Source organism: Squalius cephalus (assembly GCF_949319135.1).
Source record: "Squalius cephalus genome assembly, chromosome: 14".
NCBI classification, from domain to species: Eukaryota; Metazoa; Chordata; class Actinopteri; order Cypriniformes; family Leuciscidae; genus Squalius; species Squalius cephalus.
In genome coordinates, this window is record NC_137135.1 from 32,812,258 (window position 1) to 32,831,651 (window position 19,394).

A 19,394-nucleotide genomic window follows, 5' to 3' on the forward strand; every position below is an offset into this window, starting at 1 on the left:
TAAAACGGACGCTGAAGTTGCCTGCTTTCTTCTCGACAGGTAATCCAGCCTATTTGTGTAAATTCGAAGTTTTATAGTTGCTTGTCTAACCATAGCATGGTTGTGCATAACGCCAGAACGACCTCTAGTATAACTTGCGTTACTTTTCCTCGCGTCAATGGTGAAAAAGTATTGTTTACCTTGTAACATAAATCTGTGCTGCGACGGATCACAGGTGATAGTTTTAAAGGCGCAATTGGGTGAAGTTGAACTGGAAGCCATGTTAATCTTGGAATAATACGGCCACCGTAGGAGTTAAAACACCCTCGAAATTGAAAGGAACAGAAACTAATATTCACTGGGTAGTCATATACAATTTCACCGCTAGATGGGGGAAAATATCACACAGTGTAGCTTTAAGACTCATTAATTGAAACATGCAATGTGATGAGGCCATGTGACAAAACACAGCATACTACATACTGTATTTATTTTTCTATGAAGGCAGCATACAGTGGTAATCAGTACACTAGGGCTGAATCCGAAATCGTTCCCTAAACCCTCAATCACTATTCCCTACGTTAGTCCACTAATACTGAGTGAATGAAAAAGAGCGAGTGAATTCGATCAGCTGTTGAGCGTACATCTGTTGTACACTCCTTATTGCAGTGCAATGTGGGATTGAATGAGTGCACTTAATAACGTCCACTATGGTTTCGGACACCACTACAAATGGTTGTCCCCTCAAATAATGCCCTATTTGAGGGTATAGGGGGCGATTTCGGATTCAGCCTAGTATTCCTGTCTGAGTTTACTCATTGTGTTGTTGTCATTAGGTGCAGTAACAGAAGCGTTGTGTGGAGCCCCCTGGTGGAGGATCCCGAGAGTGTCTCCATCCAGACTAATGTCACCTACAACAACACACGCAAGATCCATCAAGTGCACAGTCAGGTGACCCTCCTCCGGCCGCAGCTGGTCACCATCCGCTGTGAGGCCAGCAATGAGAGAGGAGCTCGAGCCAGAGACATCAGACTGGTCAACAACAGTGAGTACAATGAGTGTGTGTGTGTGGAGGGTGTTAAAGCCTCTGTGTGAATGTGTGAAATGAGGATCTGCTGAATGGAGCAGCACCCGTGGAGATCAAACACAGAGTGACTTTGGATTTAATCCCATGATCCTCCAGGACTGCTTTCATTAGCACCATGCATGTGGCGTGAAACCCGTTGAGCTCATTGAGAACCTGATACTGGTTCAGCCGTGAGAAAACCCAGAAACACAAACACCTGCCAAAGCTGCAGGAAACACTCCTTATTGACTCTCTGTATGAGCCTACAGATTTATATATGAGCCTAGCTGCCTTGATTTAAAGATAGCATGAACGTCACTTTTGTCTCATTAAACTTTCCTAATATGACATATTTTTCTGTGAAATGGATATGAGAAAAAAAGGCACAGAACAGTAATTTATTGAATTGTGAAATGTGTCTCTATGTTGAAAATTATTAAAAATACATTTAAAAAAATGTATTTTATTTTATTAAAACTATGTAGTGCCCCTTTCAGCATTCTTAATTAATTTGTTTATTAGTTGAGGTTTTGTTTGTATTAATATTGTTGACTGATTTCATATCCTGTCTCCAGTTCAACTAGTTCCTCATCATATAACATGAAACCAAGAAACACTTCTTATTTACAGTGTATTTGACATGGAGCCTAGTTGTCTTGATTTAAAGTCAACATGAGCCTTCCATATTGTCCAGTTTTACTTTCCTATTTGACATATTGACATAAGTGAAATGGATATTCAATGCAAAAAAAAATATATATATAGCACTTATCCATCAATAATTGATTGAATAGTGAAATGTGTCTCTATGTGACAAGTGATTGAAAATACATACAAAAACATTTTTTTTTTTTTTTTTTTTGAGAATGGAGCTTGATATTCAGAGAGGGGAAAATATAGTACAGCTCTTAATTCTGTCTATCAAGGTAAAATCAGGGTGATATAATTCAACATGTCTCTATATGACAGGTGACTGAAAATACAACCAAAAACGTAATTTAACTGTAAATAAATAATTTATTAATTGTTTTTATTTAAAAAAAAAACTATTTGATGTCCATTTAGTAATTGATTGGATGGTGAAAACTGTTTCTGTATGAAGGTGGTTGAAAATGCACTTCAGCTGTAAGAATCAGTATTTAATGTGTTTTATATGAAGATTTTGTGTACATAACTTTCATCTTTTCTGTCCAGCGTTGTTTTCTCAGGTAGCAGTTCTGGCCGCTGTCTTAGCACTGGTGGTCATCGTCATCATCTCCATCATCATCCTCATCGCTGTGTGGAGGAAGGTCAGTGACATTCTCATCCTGTCTGACTGCTACAGATTTAACATTGTTAAACTGAAACTCTATATTGTTCTTCCTGCAGAAGCCACGGTATGAAATCAGGTGGAAGGTCATTGAATCAGTCAGTTTAGATGGACACGAGTACATCTACGTTGACCCCATTCACCTGCCCTATGACCTGGCCTGGGAGATGCCACGGGACAGTCTGGTTCTGGGTGAGAACAGGACCACACTTACTTTAGTGTCTTTTCTAATCAGATTTTCCTGTAGCTGGACATTCAAAGTGGTCAAAAATACTAGATTACCACTTTGGGCCCCATCTTGCACCCAGCGCAATTGACTTTGTACACCGACGCATGTATCATTCCTATTTTGCACCTGACGCACAGTGGACTTTTCCCTCCACAGACGCACGTCGGTAAATTAGGGAATGAACTTGCGCTCCCGAACATGAAAGAGGAGGCGTGTTCCGGCGCAAACGTTCCCTGGTGCTATTTTGCAGTTTCAGAAAACAATTCCGCCACTGACCAGGAAAAACCTCGTCTAAAGTCAGTGGCTCTTTTTTAGTGGCGCGTTCAGATGCTATTTTAAGGGCGCATGTTTGGCCATAATGTAGCGTGTGCACAACGCGCATACACTTTGCTTCTCTCATCTACACACAGACGCAGCAGTTGCCGTTTTTGCAAACCATACATAATTACAAGGAAAAATATTCCGCATGAGGGAAATCATTGTGGTGTCCATGAAGATGTGAAATATAGGCATAAATCTAGCTTACACATTTACCCAAATTATTACACGCCTGTTAAACTGAAGCTAATTTGGGTGTGTTTCTCCATCCCCAATGTAACTTCTCTGTGTTTTACGGCCGTGACGAGAACGTTGGTCTCCTCGGCTGTGAACCGCTCCTGGCGTGCGCCTGGCAAATCCGCCGTTACAATAGCAATCCGCCATGGAAAAAGCACTTGCTCTTAAAGGGAATGTGAGATGACGCTCTGATTGATTTATTTCACGTTATGCCCAAACCACACCTATGAATAATGAAGCTATTTCAGACCAACCCATTTTAGATTTGCGTCGGGCGCAAGAGTCATTTATCCCGCCGGTATAAAAGCAATAGCGCTTCGCTGTTACTTGCGTTTCGCATTTGATACTTGCATTTCAGATCGTTAAAATAGAGCCCTTAGTGTTTGTATGTCCAGGTGTTTTATTTACTGACATGTATCTGTTTCTTCAGGTCGCACGTTGGGATCTGGAGCGTTTGGGCGTGTTGTCGAGGCGACGGCGCATGGTCTCAGCCGTTCCCAAACCACCACTAAAGTGGCAGTGAAAATGCTCAAATGTACGTGTGAAACACACACTTAGGCATAGGTATGTGAGTGTGATTGATTGGTTGTAGTCATTCGTGTTCTCTCGTCACTGAAGCGACGGCACGGAGAAGCGAGACACAAGCTCTGATGTCTGAACTGAAGATCATGAGTCACCTGGGTCCTCACCTGAACATCGTCAACCTGCTGGGCGCCTGCACCAAACAAGGTGAGCAAACAACTCAAGCACTCACCCGGCACACGGTCGAGGGTTGTTGAAAGTAGTGTTCATTTCGTTCACAACTTCTTTTTCCGTAACTAAGATGAGACGATGATGAGACCACGTGATAACTGTGACTATATCAACAACATCATTGACTAAAAAAGACGAGACTAAAATGTAGTTAAAAATTTAAATAAATTCTACATGCTTTCATGCTTGTGGTTGCCAGATGTTAAAGGGTTAGTTCACCCAAAAAGGAAATTTCTGTCATTAATTACTCACCCTTATGTCGTTCTAAACCCATAAGACCTTTGTTCATCTTTGCAACACAAATTAAGATATTTTTGATGAAATTCGAGAGCTCCCCATAGACTGCAACTTTATTGCAACTTTCAAGGCCCAGAAAGGTAGTTAAGACAGCGTTAAAATAGTCCATGTGACTACACTGGTTCAACCTTAATGTTTTATAAAGTGACTTTAGAATATTTTTTGTGCGCGAAACCCCCCCAAAATAACGGCATTATTCAACCATCTCTTCTCTTCCACGTAATTTTTCTACGCTGTTGACGTAGTGTAAACAGTGCACCGCTTCCTAGTTCTACGTCAGAACGTAGGCGCTTTATTGGCCGACGCTGGTCATGTGAAGACCACGACACATGCGTATGATGCTGACGCAGGAGCCGGCCAATAGTGAGCTGACGTAGAACCAAGAAGCGCTGGACTGTGTTTACTATGTCAGCAGCATAGGAGAATTTAGTCGACTAAAACGTGACCAAACAAAAACAGGATGAGATTGACTAAATATTATGACAACTAAAAAGTACATTAATACAGGACTGAGACTAAATTAAAAAATAACTGGCAGAATGAACACTAGTTGAAAGCAGACACCTTTTCTCCCAAGTTATATAGTTTTTTAGCCTAACCAAATTAAATGTTTAAAGGAACACGCCGACTTTTTGACACTTTAGCTTATTCACCGTATCCCCCAGAGTTAGATAAGTCCATACATACCCTTTTCATCTCCGTGCGTGCCGTAACTCTGTCTGATGCACACACCGCTAGCCTAGCTTAGCACAAAGACTGGAGGTAAATGGCTCCAGCTAGCATACTGCTCCCAAAAGTGACAAAATAACGCCAACATTTTCCTATTTACATGTTGAGATCTGTATAGTCACAGCGTGTACAAATAAAAAGATCACATGAGACACAGCCATCTTCTAACCGTATACATACTGGGAACTATATTCTCAGAAGGCGAAGCACTGCTACTTGGGCGGAGGGATTTGCTCCAACTCTGAGCGAACTCTCTCAGGTGCTGCGAGCAAAGTCCCAAAAAGTCGGCATGTTCCTTTAAAGCCACTGATCTCTTTAGATCAGACCTTTTGTTTTGAGATGTCTTTTCAGGTTGAATCTTTATTTTTTACGCAGGTCCATTATATCTGGTGACAGAATACTGTCGCTATGGCGATCTGGTGGACTACCTGCACAGGAACAAGCACAGCTTCCTCCAGTCCTACGCCGACAAGAACCACATCACCAACGGCAGCCTGATCTGTAACGATAGTGACGTGCCAACCGGGAAAGAGTACGAGAATTACAGCCGAATTAACAGCTTTTTTTATTTCTCAAATGATTATGTGATTTCATTATTCTACATATGGACACTAACGGTTAAAAGACTGGAAGAATTGTTAATGTTTTTGAAAGAAGTCTCTTCTGCTCACCAAGGCTACATTTATTTGATCAAAAATACAGTGAAACACTAATATTGTGAAATATTATTACAATTTAAAATAACTGTTTTCTATTTGAATATATTTTAAAAATGTAATTTATTCAAAAATCAAAAGTGACAGTAAAGACATTTCTTTACAAAAGATGTTTATCTCTGAAAAACTGAAAAAGTGCATCAGTTTCCACTAAAATGCTTAATGTTGATAATAATAATAAGAACCATTATTAATAATTAAGCACCAATAATTATTGCGCACCAAATTAGAAATCAGTTCTTTAAAATTGTAATAATATTTTATAGTATTATTGTTTTTACTGTATTTTTGATCATATAAATGCAGCCTTAGTGAACCCAAGTCAAGAGACTTCTTTCAAAAGCATTAACAAATATTAATTATTCCAAACTTTTGACCTATTGTGTACGTTTAAAACTAACTTTAAATACTATGGTGAATATTAATCATGCTTGACAATAACATTAGGTAACGTAAAACTGATGTAATCAGGTTGTATTGATTTGCTCTGCAGATATGTGTCGTTTGGCAGCGAGAGTGATGGAGGATATATGGACATGACTAAAGACGAGCAGATGGAGTATGTCCCGATGCAGGAGCTCACAGACTCGATCAAGTATGCAGATATCCAGCCGTCACCCTACGAGTCCCCGTACCAGCAGGACATCTACCAGGAGCAAGGTACACACTCCCCCCGCTGTCTATAGTCCTCCAACTCGACTACAGCAGCGCTCATTCCCAAACCTTGCTGTCAGCTCAAACCTTAGATGTCAAATATTTATTTCAATACCTGTTGAGATTTGAAGGTAATATTTAAGTCATTTTACAACACATTTGCATGTTCATGGTTATCTGATTTTTATTTTATTTTTTTCAAATGATTTAGGGTGGCACAACTTGGACAAAAATAATAATATTATTATTATTATATATATTTTTTTACATAAGTGGCAATTTTAACAGCGATGTAATATTTAATCTCATATGAAAATTAGACCTTTTCATATGAGATTGCTGTTGCTGATACCAACTAAGACTCTCAGTCTTTATTATTATTATTAGTAGTTTGAACTCTAATAAAAATGAAGACATAAATATATTACTGTTGTACATTACATTTGTACTGTAAAAAAAAAAAAAAAAAAAAATATATATATATATATATATATATATATACAAACAGTAGCATTTTTGCACTCAATTGCACTTTTGCATTTTAATTGCATTGCATTTATTAATAATGCTAATAATCACAATAAACAATTATTTCAATATTTACTGAAATGCCAAATGTCTATCACAGGATTTATTAGCAGCACTGCCACATCTGGTTAATCTTCATGAATTTGCATATAATTCATGTAATTAGTTACCAGTATGTTTAAACAGTCTCTATTTATACTTTAATTGTAATATTGTGGTGATTCAGAAAGTGTAAGTTCACATCATGATGTAAGACTGTAAGGTTTTGTCTTGTTGTGCAGACACTGAAACCTTCTGCAGAGAAATAAAACTAACATCCTAAAGCTCCCATCATGCCTCTGTGCTCGCTGTGTCATCTTTGGCTCAGTGATGCTGCGAGGTCTTCAGGTTGAGCACAGACAGAGTCTGTGTGACAGAGATCTCTTTCATAATGCTCATTAATGCTTCACTTCCTCATCTGACAGGATGTCCGAATAACTTAATGAAAGTGAAACGCTTGAGGTTTCTGCGCTATTTAAATCAAGACTAAAAAGTCTCATTGTATATTTTTACATTTATTAATTGTTTGAGTATTTCTTGAGACGTGTTTTAATTTTAGCTGAGAGGATGTCAGGATGAGTTCAGCGACTCTTGGACGTAGAAAGCCCTGATAAAACAGTGAGTGGTCGTGATCACTGCAAAAAAAAAAAAAAAAAATCTTAAATTTCAAAACTAAACGTTTATGCTTAAAACAAGAAAAAATATATATATATACATATAAAAAAAAAATCTTGCTTTAGGCATAAAGTCAAAGTTATCAATACTTAATTTAGATTTTTCAGCCATTTTGCTTCTCAAGTAAATGTATATTGATTTAAAGTGGCCCTATTATGCTTTTTTCCTGAAATTACCTATATGTGACCCTGGATCACAAAACCAGTCACAAGTCGCACGGGTATATTTGTGACATTAGCCAACAATACATTGAATGGGTCAAAATTATTGTTTTTTCTTTTATGGCAAAAATCATTTGGGTATTAAGTAAAGATCATGTTCCATGAAGATATTTTGTAAATTTCCTACCGTAAACATATAAAACATTTTTGTGAGTGAATACAGCACAATCGCCAACATAAATGTAGAAATTTAAAGGAGATTTTCTCAATGTTTCCATTTTTTTGGCACCCTCAGATTCCAGATTTTTAAATAGTTGTATCTCAACCAAATATTGTCCTATCCTAACAAACCTTACATCAATGGAAAGCTTATTTATATATCAGCTTTCATATAATGTATAAATCTCAATTTCAAAATTGTGACCTATGTGACTGGTTTTGTGGTCCAGGGTCACATATTACCTATGTAATGGCTGTTTGTGAATGTAAAAGGTCTACAAAGTTTCAAAGATCAAACAAGTGCAGAAAAATGCAGTTATTGCCTGAAACGAGTCGTCAGTTCTGCCAGTCTCACATCCTGCTCGAACCTACATAGGTTTGTAACAAATTTACATAATGCCAGTCTATGGTCATTGGCTGCTGCGAACAACGCAGAGCAGCGTTGGCCCTCTATTTGGCGTCACCGCCCTCAAACACTGTAGTTGTAGCTGATACCGGAAATGTTTGGTTCATGTTGTTGACATGTCGGGAAGACACTGATTTCTACACTGCGAAAGCAAATCCACTTTGATGCACTTCCTAATGATGAGGACTCAGGCTGGAATTTAATACAGTAAAAACTATGCAGTCGTTACTGTTCGTATCACCGTGTGTCAAGCGCTGTGAGCTGTCGGCCAATCACAACAGACTGGGCCATCTGACCAATCAGAGCATGGAATCTCTTGGAAAAGAGGGCTTTAGAGAGACTGAATCCTTTATAGAACAGTTTCAGACACTGTGAGAAAAGAGGTGATCCTGCACTGTTTATTATGAGAAAACAAAAGTGTTTTTTGACCTTGAATGCATGTAAACCTATTGTAGGGGACTCCAGAACAAAATTAGGAGCCTTTAAAATTTAAGAATACGATATTTGTACTAGAAAAAAAGACAAAATACTAAGGAAGAAAATCATTTTTTTGCAGTGATGCTAGAAGCTAATACGATGGTACAACGGTAAAATTCGAAGGTACTTCTAAGAATGCCATGGCACTGCGTTTGTATTTGCATCATCAAATGATGAGATTTATGTTGTGTGTGTCACAGGTCACAGGGTGGATCATTCTCTGGTCATCAGTGATTCTCCGGTTCTGAGCTACGGTGATCTTGTTGGTTTCAGTTACCAGGTGGCCAAAGGCATGGAGTTCCTGGCCTCAAAGAACGTGAGTATCTGTAATAACTACTGTACTAAATCTGTTGACCTGCAAAACATTAGACCTGACATGATAAAATAATATCAGTCCACTAACTCACCGTTACACTCGAAAGAATCTGTCAGGCATGTTTTAATATTCCAGTAGTATGTTATTTTAGTAGCATTGAGATACATTTTATTAATATTTTGAATTATTTTGTAATTTACATTTTGCATTGTAGTTTTGGCATTTTTTATTAGTTGTTTTTTATGTCTATATTATAGTTTTTTTTTATTAATTTTATATTTTATCAAGTACATCAAGTTAAACTAAATGAAAATGAGAATGTTGCTTTGGGAACTAGCTGACATAAAATTTAAGTTTAAGTGTTTTTAAAAAGGTTAAGTATTTTAAAGTATTTCAGTTAATTATTAAAGTTTTTGCTTGGTTTTAGTTCAATTTAATGACCCTGGCCAGTATGAACACATCACCATCTGCTGTTGTAAATGGGAAATGCATCCCTTCTGTAAAACAATGTCTTGATGAACCTTTAACCTCCTGCTGAGTATTTAGATTTTTTTTTTTTTTTTTTTTTTTTTTGCTGATCTAGAGAAAGTGTCTCATTTTATTTCTTTGCAAAGTAAAGCACATCTTTCTGTGTCTCTGTCAGTGTGTCCATCGAGATTTGGCAGCAAGAAACGTTTTGATCTGCGAGGGCAAACTGGCCAAGATCTGTGACTTTGGACTGGCCAGAGACATCATGCACGACAACAACTACATCTCCAAAGGCAGCGTACGTAGATCCCTCAACACATTCATTCAAACATGCAGCAAGTCACTGAAGTCACAATTGTGATTTTAAAATGAAACGGTGTGTGTTTCTCTGCAGACGTTTCTTCCTCTGAAGTGGATGGCGCCGGAGAGCATCTTTCATAACCTGTACACCACTCTGAGTGACGTCTGGTCTTACGGCATCTTACTGTGGGAGATTTTCACTCTGGGTGAGTCCACTTATTCTTTCTCCTGACTGTCTATGCACTAACACTAAATGTTAATCCCCAAATAGAAATGAACATTGATGAGGTTTCTTATACTATATATATTGTACCTAAAATATGTATTGTGTGAAAAAGCATGTTATGTCAACGCCAAGGCCAAGGGGAAAAAAATATAGCTTGAATGCAAGCTTTGGATAAAAGCATCTGCCATATGCATAAATCTGATGCAATGTTATGTAGTGACATGTGCATGTATCCTAACAGAGATGTTGTATAAATGTATATTTCCTATAAACAGAAGAAATTTGTCTTATTACTACTTATTCAGGTCTGTGTTTAAATACATTTCATAGTGTGAAACCTATACACAGTTGATACTGTATACATGTCACTATTAGCAATGACATCCATTTTATATGATTATAAGAATTCTTTGGCAACACTTTATTATCCAGTAGGGTCCTATTAGCATTCATTAACTAACAATTGAGCAATTCATTTGTCATTAGTATTCATTAATCTTTGTTAATGTTAGTTAATACAAATTCAGCTTTTCATTGTTAGTTCATGTTATCATTAAATAATATTAACAGATACTTTTGATTTGAAGATTAAAGAATGCATTAGAATTATTTTCAGTGTTAGTTCGATGCATTAACTAATGCATTAACAAACAAGACTTTATTGTAAAGTGTTAGCAATTATTTCATAAGGCATGTTTGCTGTTCTTGTATTCGAGATTTAAAACGATCCATTTTAAGCACATAACTGCTCACTGATGAATTAGCAAAAACTGCTTTTACAAATACAGGATTGTTCCTGTTTTATGCGAGTGAAATGTGAAATGAAAAGCTCTCTTTATGGCTGATTTTGCAGGAGGAACCCCGTATCCAGACCTGCCGATGAACGAGTTGTTTTACAGTGCTCTGAAGAGAGGTTACCGCATGGCCAAACCCTCATACGCCAACGAGGACATGTATGTTTGCATACTGTACAATTACATAAACATATAGGCTTGCATGCTTATTATTGCATTTATCCTTGTTTTGTATATTCATACAGTAAATAAGATTGTGCTCAGTAACAGATTGTGCTTTTGGAAATTTCTTATGGCATCTCTAAATAAATGTGGTGATGGTGGGTTCGGATTGAAGGCTGATGGTTTGTTCCTCTGCAGTTATGAGGTCATGAGGAAATGTTGGGATGAGAAGTTTGAGAAGCGTCCAGAGTTCTCCTTTCTGGTGCACACGATGGGGAACATGCTCTCAGACGGATATAAAAAGGTTTCCTTTATGTTCCTTGTTTCGTTTCCATGGTGCAATTATAGATTGCAAAGAAATTCTAATTGTAATATTCCTAAAATGATTTTCTCTGTAATTTTGTGGTTAAAGCCCTTTACTCAAGTACTCTAAAATCAACACAACGAAAAGGAACAGAGAATCGTCAAGCATAAAGCATTATTAATCCATTTAAATGGGAGCCATTTTTAACTAAAAATGAGAGAACATATCGATACATTTTAAACAAACCATCTTTTAACCTCTTAGATTGCAAATAAATTCTAATTGTAATATTCCTAAAGGTCTTTTCTCCATCATTCTGTGGTCACAACTTTTGCTAAAGTACTTTCAAGCATAAAGCAGAATTTATTCGAATGGGAGCCATTTTTAAACTAAGAATGAGAGCAAATATTGATACATTTTCAACAATCCTTGTAATTTTTAAGAAATGTTTCTTGAGCAACAAATCAGCATATTATAATGATTTCTGAAGGATCATGTGACTCTGAAGACTGGAGTAATGATGCTGAAAATTCAGCTTTGATCACAGGAATAAATTACATTTAAAAATTGTAATAATCTGTAATATTATGTCACTGTATTTTTGATCAAATAAAGGCATTATTGGTGAGCATTAGGGGCTCTAATAATTGAAATCTCTTAATTATTCCAAACGTTTGAGTGGTTGTGAACTTTTTATCTTCTTCATGAAAGCATCATCATCTCTCCCTCAGAAATACTCTCAGGTGAGCGACAGCTTTCTGAAGAGCGATCACCCTGCGGTGGCTCGTGTGAAGCCGCTGGTCCCCTCTCCGTTCCCGGGTGCCTTCTCTCTTGAGTCTCCCTCCTCGGACGAAACCCCGAACCCGAACCCGCGCCCGCAGGCTGACGACGAGGCTCCACACAACGAGTACATCATCCCCATCCCCGACCCCAAGCCGGAGGAGGAGACCCAGGACCAGCCGGCGCTGACGGAAACCCCCTCGAGGTAACGCTGGCTTCCTGTGATCAGAAATAAATCAGACCATTATAAACCGCAGAGGATGAAGGAAAGATGAGACATTACCTCTTCCTCTTCCATGTGGAGAGGATCACTTCTGTTTTTATTTTTAAAAAAACTGTATGAATAATTCTGTGCGAATGGGAACGATTTTAACGTGAAAATGAGAGCCTGTACTTAACTTTTATGGCATAAATAAACGCTTTCAAACTTAAAAAATAGCATACATAAATTACACACACACACACATATATATATATATATGTATGTATATGTGTGTGTGTGTGTGTGTGTGTGTGTGTGTGTGTGTGTGTGTGTGTGTGTGTATATATATATATATATATATATATATCTACGTATGTGTATGTGTATATATATATATATACACATACGTATATATATATATATATATATTTATATATATATATGTGTGTGTGTGTATATATATGCACACACACACGCATATTTATATATATATATATATATATATACATATATAAAAAATGTAAATTAAATACATGCTAGCTAGATGAATGCATAAATACATAAATAATTATATAAATACTGTATATACAGTATACACATGCACACACACACACATATATATATATATATATATATATATATATTATAATAAATATGTATATATATATATATAATATAATTTAATTAAATAAAATATAAAGGATATATAAAAAATATGAAGGATACATATAATATAAATAATATATAATTTTAATGTGAAGTGTTTATTTATTTATTTATTTTACATATATTCACTTGGCCAAGCCGACATCTGCATTCATGGTATATATTTGTTCAGTATGTGTGTAAATAGTTAAATAATATATGATAAAATGTAAAGGATATATAATAGAAATAATATATAATAGTTTGATGAAGTGTATATTTAGATTTATTTAGCATGTTTTATTTTACATGTATTACTCGACATATGCATTCATGGTATACATTTGTTCAATGTGTGTAATTATTTTCTAATAATTATAATAAATATCAATAAATAATGTGATAATATAATATGATAAAATAGAAATGATTAATAATATATATATAACACAATATAAAACAACACTAAGCTAATAATTCTTATCTAATGAATTTCCAAATTGTTAACAGCACCCCCTGGAGGTTCAAACTTATGTGATGTTAATGTCTCTCTCTCTCTCTCTCTCTCTCTCTCTCTCTCTCTCTCTCTCTCTCTCTCTCTCTCTCTCTCTCTCTCTCTCTCTCTCTCTCTCTCTCTCTCTCTCTCTCTCCAAAAGCTCTTTAAGTTCTGATGAGGAGACAGTCTCCATGGAAACCCCGAGTACTGAACCCGAGCGAGAGGAACTGCTGCCGGAACATTCTGGAAGTCCAGAAGTGGAGGAGAGCTTCCTGTGACGCATTCCTACTTCCTGTCATCATGAAGTAATTTTAATGTACATTTTGAGCAGATTTTTTTTACAAATTGTATGCATCAATTCAAAAGAAATGTTCATAAATGCATCAGAATGATATGCTAGACTTCCTCGTGTGCTCTTAAAGGACCGTCTGTGAAGGTTGAGGCTTGAACCAGATCAGTTTTTAATTTTGTTTTATTAAAATGGTACAATGCAGTATTATAAACTGCAGAAGGCAAAGCTACAATCAGCTGATACTGTAAATGAATTGTGTTATTCAAAAGGTACACCATGAAACACATCAGAAATATGATGTTTTATATTATAGATGATTTTTAATTTTTACTTTGTGTTGAAATCATTCTCAGCCTATTTTGAACATTATTGAAAAAATTAAGTGCATATTTCATTTCTGTATTCAGGCAGCGGCCTGTGACTTTTCATTAACTTTTTTTTGTAAAGATTCTTGTAGCAAACTTGCACTTTAATGTTTATGAGTAGTTGAAGCATATTTACACACACGTGATTGTTTATGATTCTGTAAAGAGAAAGCAACTCGAGACTACACTGCAAAAATGATTTTCTTTCTTAGTATGGTCTTGTTTTCCATCACAAATATCTAAACATTCTTAAATCAACAGAAGCAAAATGACTAAAGATATTAAGTCTTGTTTATTTGAGAAGCAAAAAGACATTGTGTCTTATTTTCTGAAAAATGTATCAAGTGAGTTTATGCTTAAAACAGGGGAATAAAAATGTGGTAAGAAATATAAACTTAATTCAAAGGGAAAGCAAGTTTATTCAGACCTGATTGGCAGATATTTTCTCTTGTTTTCCAGCAAAAACTTGCTTCATTTTTCAGAAAACAAGACTTAAGTCTTGAGTAATTTTACTTCTCCAGTAAATATATCTTGATTTAGCAATGTTTAGATATTTGTACTGGAAAACAAGTCGACAATCCTGAAGAAGAACATCATTTTTTTGTACAAAATCAAGCCGTTCAAAGTGTCATTGATAACACCAGTATATCTGAATGACTCACGGTACATTAGAATCAAAATAATCATATTAGTACCAGTCCAATAACTCTTCCACACAATGTTTGAGTACTTAGATTTTCATGATATACCCAAACAGAGTTTAAGAAGGAGTTTGTATGGCTTCATCTTGTTTATTCTTCATTGTCTTTTATGTCATTATAGCAATTTAAGTGTTTTCATGTATGCACAAGGCCTTATTAAATTGCACATTTCAATACATATATCACATAGTAAAGTTACACACTCTAAGGTACCAAAGCTATATGTATGTTTACAAGTATATTTTTGTATAGATATTTTGTACATTGCTCTTTTACACAGTCTGTGTATGATAAACAATAAAAGCTGTGATAAAGTCTTTAATAACATGTCTGTTGTTGCTCTTTCACGGCTCAGGAGAGCTAATGGAGATATTAGTTACACCCTAAACTATCAACTTTGCCCTAAAAACAACAGACTTCAGCAGAAGTCTCCATTCGCTCTTAATTTAGTGTTATTACTGTCTCTGAGAAACATAAATGTAGTTTACCGTAACTCTTTACTCGACATCAGGGTTATTAAAATGAATTGAAACTGAAACTGAAACTTTTAAAAGCATTTTTGTTCATTGAAATGAGGTTGAAATGTTGCCTTTGCAGCTAACTGAAATAAGTTTACTTTTAAGCACTTAAATTGCTACCTGGAAATAACTGTGGTCATAAAGGGATGGATATGGTCAGCGACAATACTCAGGTCGGCTGTGGCGTTTAAACGATGATCAATTGGTCCTAAGAGGCTCAAAGTGTGCCAAGACAATATCAGCCTGAAATACCCGCTGATAAATGGCAGGATCCATGCTTTAGTGTTTAGTGTTGTTTACGCCAAATTCTGCATCAAGCAGAAATCAAGACTCATCAGACCAGGCAACGCTTTTCCAATCTTCTATTGTCTAATGTCGGTGAGCCCGTGTGAATCGCAGCCAATGTTTGCTGTAGCTCTTCTGCTTCAAGCTTCAACGGTGTGTGTTCAGAGATGCTCTTCTGCAGACTTCGGTTGTAGCAAGTGTTTTTTTGAGTCACTGTTGCCTTTCTATCAGCTGAACCAGTCTGATCATTTACTCTGACATTAACAAGTCATTTTCACACAGAACTGCTGCTCACTGGATATTTTCTGTTTTTCTGGCCATTTTCTGTAAACCCTAGAGATGATTGTGTGTGAAAATCTTAGTAGATCAGCAGTTCCTGAAACACTCAGACCAGCCCGTCTGGCGCCAACAAACATGTCATGTTCAAAGTCACTAAAATCTTTCTTCCTCATTCTGATGCTCCAACTTCAGCAGATCATGCATGTCTACATGCCTAAGTGCATTGAGTTGCTGCAATGTGATTGGCTAATTCGATATTTGCATTAACAAGCAGTTGAACAGGTGTACATAAAGTGGCCGGTGAGTGTATATTAATAATATATTATGTAATATAGAAAGTATACTAGAATAACTGCTGGACATTTCCAGAAATGAACAAAACTTCTGTCAAACTAATCTTGTAATGTTTTAGGCAAATATCAGAGGGCAAATACTGCTTTGTCATCAGGATCTATATACAACATACTGAAGACCTTTAACTACTAAGATCTGAGTAATTGGGTGCACTAAAAAATCATGTAGGCCTTTTTCCTTCTTCTAACCCTCGTATTCCAAACAAAAGCAACAGAAAAAATCCATAAAGTGAGCAAAATCAATTATCCACTCATCTCAGGCAAATACAGCCGCAGTCTTTCTTCATGTGATATTAAAAGAAGCTGTTGATGGCCTGTTTTTCACATGTAAACACAGATGTGCTGATCATGAGGCTGTCTGAACACTGGATGGTTTTGTTCAAGAGGTCACGGACAGACGTCCATAACTCCCGCCGTTCTCAGTGTTCAGGACCCGCATTCGTCTCAGTTGAGTACCGCAGTGCTGCCGGTTTGAGGAGTGTGACCGTTCCAGGCCTGGTGAGCTTCAGTTTGAGCTTCAGACTGGAGATTATCAGGACACGCAGCAGAGGGTTTGATGAAGATCTTCTCATCTGGATCTTTAGAGCTTCACTGACACTCAGGTAAACCAAGCTTTGTTTTTTTGTTGCACTGCAAAAAGAAAAATCTTAGTATTTTAGTATTTTGTTTTTTTGTTTTTTTTAGTATTTTTGTTTTTTGTCTTTTTCTGTAGAAATATCTAAATGTACTTAAAATCAAGATACACAATTTAGATGCACTATACGATATTAAGTCATGTTTTCCGATAGAATTATCAAAATTAAGTGAGTTTATGCTAAAAAGATTAAGTTTATCTTAAAACAAGAAAAATAAACTTGCTTTCCTTTCGAATTAAATTTATATGCCTTACCCATGTTTTTTAAGCATAAACTTAATTAATTTTGATAAATATTTTCGGAAAGCAAAACCTAATAGGCCTATCTTGTCATTTTGCTTCTTAACTGCAAAAATTATTTTCTTCCACATTATTTTTGTTCTGTTTTCCAGTACAAATATCTAAACATTCTTAAATCAAGATGTATTTATTTGAGGAGCAAAATAACTTAAGATATTAAGTATTTTTTTCTGAAAAATACCTAAATTTAGAGAGTTTATGCTTAAATTTTTTTTAAATATCTACCAATGAGGTCCCTTTGAATTAAGTTTATTTTTTTGACCCCATTTGCAGATATTTTAGAATTGGTTTAACTAGGGCTGTAGTCAAGACCCCCTTTGTCAAGTCCAAGACCAGGACTAGTCGAGTCCAAGTCAAGACTGAGTCCAAAGAGGTTCGAGTCCAAGACAAGACTGAGTCCAAAAAGGTTTCAGTCCGAGTCAAGACTGAGTCCAGGACAGGAAAAAAAAGTCTTATGCATGACATTATCAGGACAATCATTTTGGGTTATTATTTGTTGATCTAAAAGCAAAAACAGTGTCACAACACCCAGGATTTTTAAGTATAGACATTCCCCTTGATAATCTTCTAAGAAAACAGGATGATGACATACTGTATGGTGATACCTCATAATAAGTCAAGTCAAGTCAAGTCAAGTCAACTTTATTTATATAGCGCTTTTCACAATACAGATTGTATCAAAGCAGCTTCACAGTATTAAATAAAATAGTACATCAATAATAGCAGTGTTAGAACTGATATACAAACACCAACCCACTACTATTACCACTGCTAGGTACTAGTACTGAGCATTTGAGCAACTAAATGACAATATAGCTTCACTCCAGATGTACAGTAGTGTAGAAAAGAAGTGACCAGCATTACAGAGTGTACCCCTATGGTTGGTTTATGCCTTTCCTGAAAAAAATATTGTATTGTAGGCCTATTATATTGTTATTTGGACGTCGTGGGTTTATAGGAAAGACATGTATTTTCAGAAAACATTAAAGTTTGGCTAAACAACAATGAACACAGTGTAATTTAACATATGTTCTTTTTATTTGAGAACAAACTGCAGAATTTTAAAATAAATTCATCAGGAAGTTGTTTAAGAAATTCACAAGAATCATTGGTTACTAGTAGCCTAGTGATGACTGTTCGCGAATGAGCCGGATCTAAGAGCCGGAGCTGGCTCGAGCATATCTGAAGAGCCGACTCTATTTTTAAAAATATAGCCTATAGAAATTAAATCATTATGTAATAATGAAATAATGACTGGTTTTAATTTTATTTAAAATAATTGACTAATTCAAATAACAACAATTAAATAATTATATAGGCCTAAAGGCGCACACACATTCGTTTCGACTGTCTGATCAGCCTCACATTCTGTTCCTGTCAATCATACACGCGATGTCAACTTTAAACTACATGAGGGAGGGCCGAGCCAACTCACACACACACACACACACACACACTAGAGATGCGGATAAACCACGGATCTGACGAAAAATAATATTTTAATTAAATTCGGGCGGGTGGCGGTTGAACCAATCAAATGAAAAAAGTTTCATCAAGCGACGATCTGTGTGCTTACTGGGAACATAATAAAGACACCTGGACTCGGTCGACACCAAAAACCATATTTGGCAAGACCAGTGGCCGAGTCCGGACTCGAGTAGGCTATACAGCCCCCCTGATAACCATAAACTTACTATAACTTAAAATAATACTTAAAATCTTAAGTTATTTTGCTTCTCAAATAAATGCATCTTTATTTAAGAATGTTTAGATATTTGTACTGGAAAACAAGATAAACATTCTGAGCAAGAACTTTTTTTTTTGTTTTGTTTTTTCAGTGCATGATTTTGATTTTGCTTAATTGGTTTAAACAGATTTTGATGAATGATCAACATCGTTTTTGTTCACACCAATAGACTTTATCTCCACAGAATGTTTATTTTTAACACTGTTTCTAAGTATCATCGCTCAGTCAGCTAATTCCCCTCAGTTGTCATATCCTGTCAGACAGAAATGAGAAGTCTGTGTTGACGGACCGAAGGATCAGTCCTTATTTGCTCTGAGACACTGAAGACTGATAAACTGTTGAACAGGAGCCGCTCTGAGATGTTTGCGGTCCTGTTCGTCTGTGGGATCCTGTTCGGCCGAGCTCAGGGTAAGACGCTCAACATTTACATTAGCC

At 36.2% G+C, this 19,394-nt stretch overlaps 2 protein-coding genes across 5 annotated transcripts in view; both read left to right on the forward strand.

The window, feature by feature from the left end:
• The window catches only part of pdgfrb (platelet-derived growth factor receptor, beta polypeptide), a 44,760-nt gene extending 30,810 nt beyond the window's left edge, over positions 1 to 13,950 (forward strand). For all 3 annotated transcript variants that reach the window (XM_079893499.1, XM_079893501.1, XM_079893500.1), the window contains 14 exons: positions 816 to 1,024; positions 2,240 to 2,334; positions 2,414 to 2,546; positions 3,569 to 3,673; positions 3,757 to 3,867; positions 5,293 to 5,449; positions 6,127 to 6,293; positions 8,993 to 9,108; positions 9,752 to 9,874; positions 9,971 to 10,082; positions 10,956 to 11,055; positions 11,257 to 11,362; positions 12,094 to 12,347; positions 13,646 to 13,950. In XM_079893499.1, the coding sequence (XP_079749625.1) occupies positions 816 to 1,024; positions 2,240 to 2,334; positions 2,414 to 2,546; positions 3,569 to 3,673; positions 3,757 to 3,867; positions 5,293 to 5,449; positions 6,127 to 6,293; positions 8,993 to 9,108; positions 9,752 to 9,874; positions 9,971 to 10,082; positions 10,956 to 11,055; positions 11,257 to 11,362; positions 12,094 to 12,347; positions 13,646 to 13,763 (1,906 nt within the window). In that variant the 3' untranslated portion in view covers positions 13,764 to 13,950. The remainder of the gene's footprint in view (positions 1 to 815; positions 1,025 to 2,239; positions 2,335 to 2,413; positions 2,547 to 3,568; positions 3,674 to 3,756; positions 3,868 to 5,292; positions 5,450 to 6,126; positions 6,294 to 8,992; positions 9,109 to 9,751; positions 9,875 to 9,970; positions 10,083 to 10,955; positions 11,056 to 11,256; positions 11,363 to 12,093; positions 12,348 to 13,645) is intronic.
• A 2,844-nt stretch (positions 13,951 to 16,794) lies between these two features.
• The window catches only part of csf1ra (colony stimulating factor 1 receptor, a), a 29,634-nt gene continuing 27,034 nt past the window's right edge, over positions 16,795 to 19,394 (forward strand). The window contains exons 1-2 of one of the 2 annotated variants that reach the window (XM_079893503.1): positions 16,795 to 16,880; positions 19,220 to 19,367. In XM_079893503.1, the coding sequence (XP_079749629.1) occupies positions 19,319 to 19,367 (49 nt within the window). In that variant the 5' untranslated portion in view covers positions 16,795 to 16,880; positions 19,220 to 19,318. The remainder of the gene's footprint in view (positions 16,881 to 19,219; positions 19,368 to 19,394) is intronic. The other variant, XM_079893504.1, reaches the window with a different exon arrangement.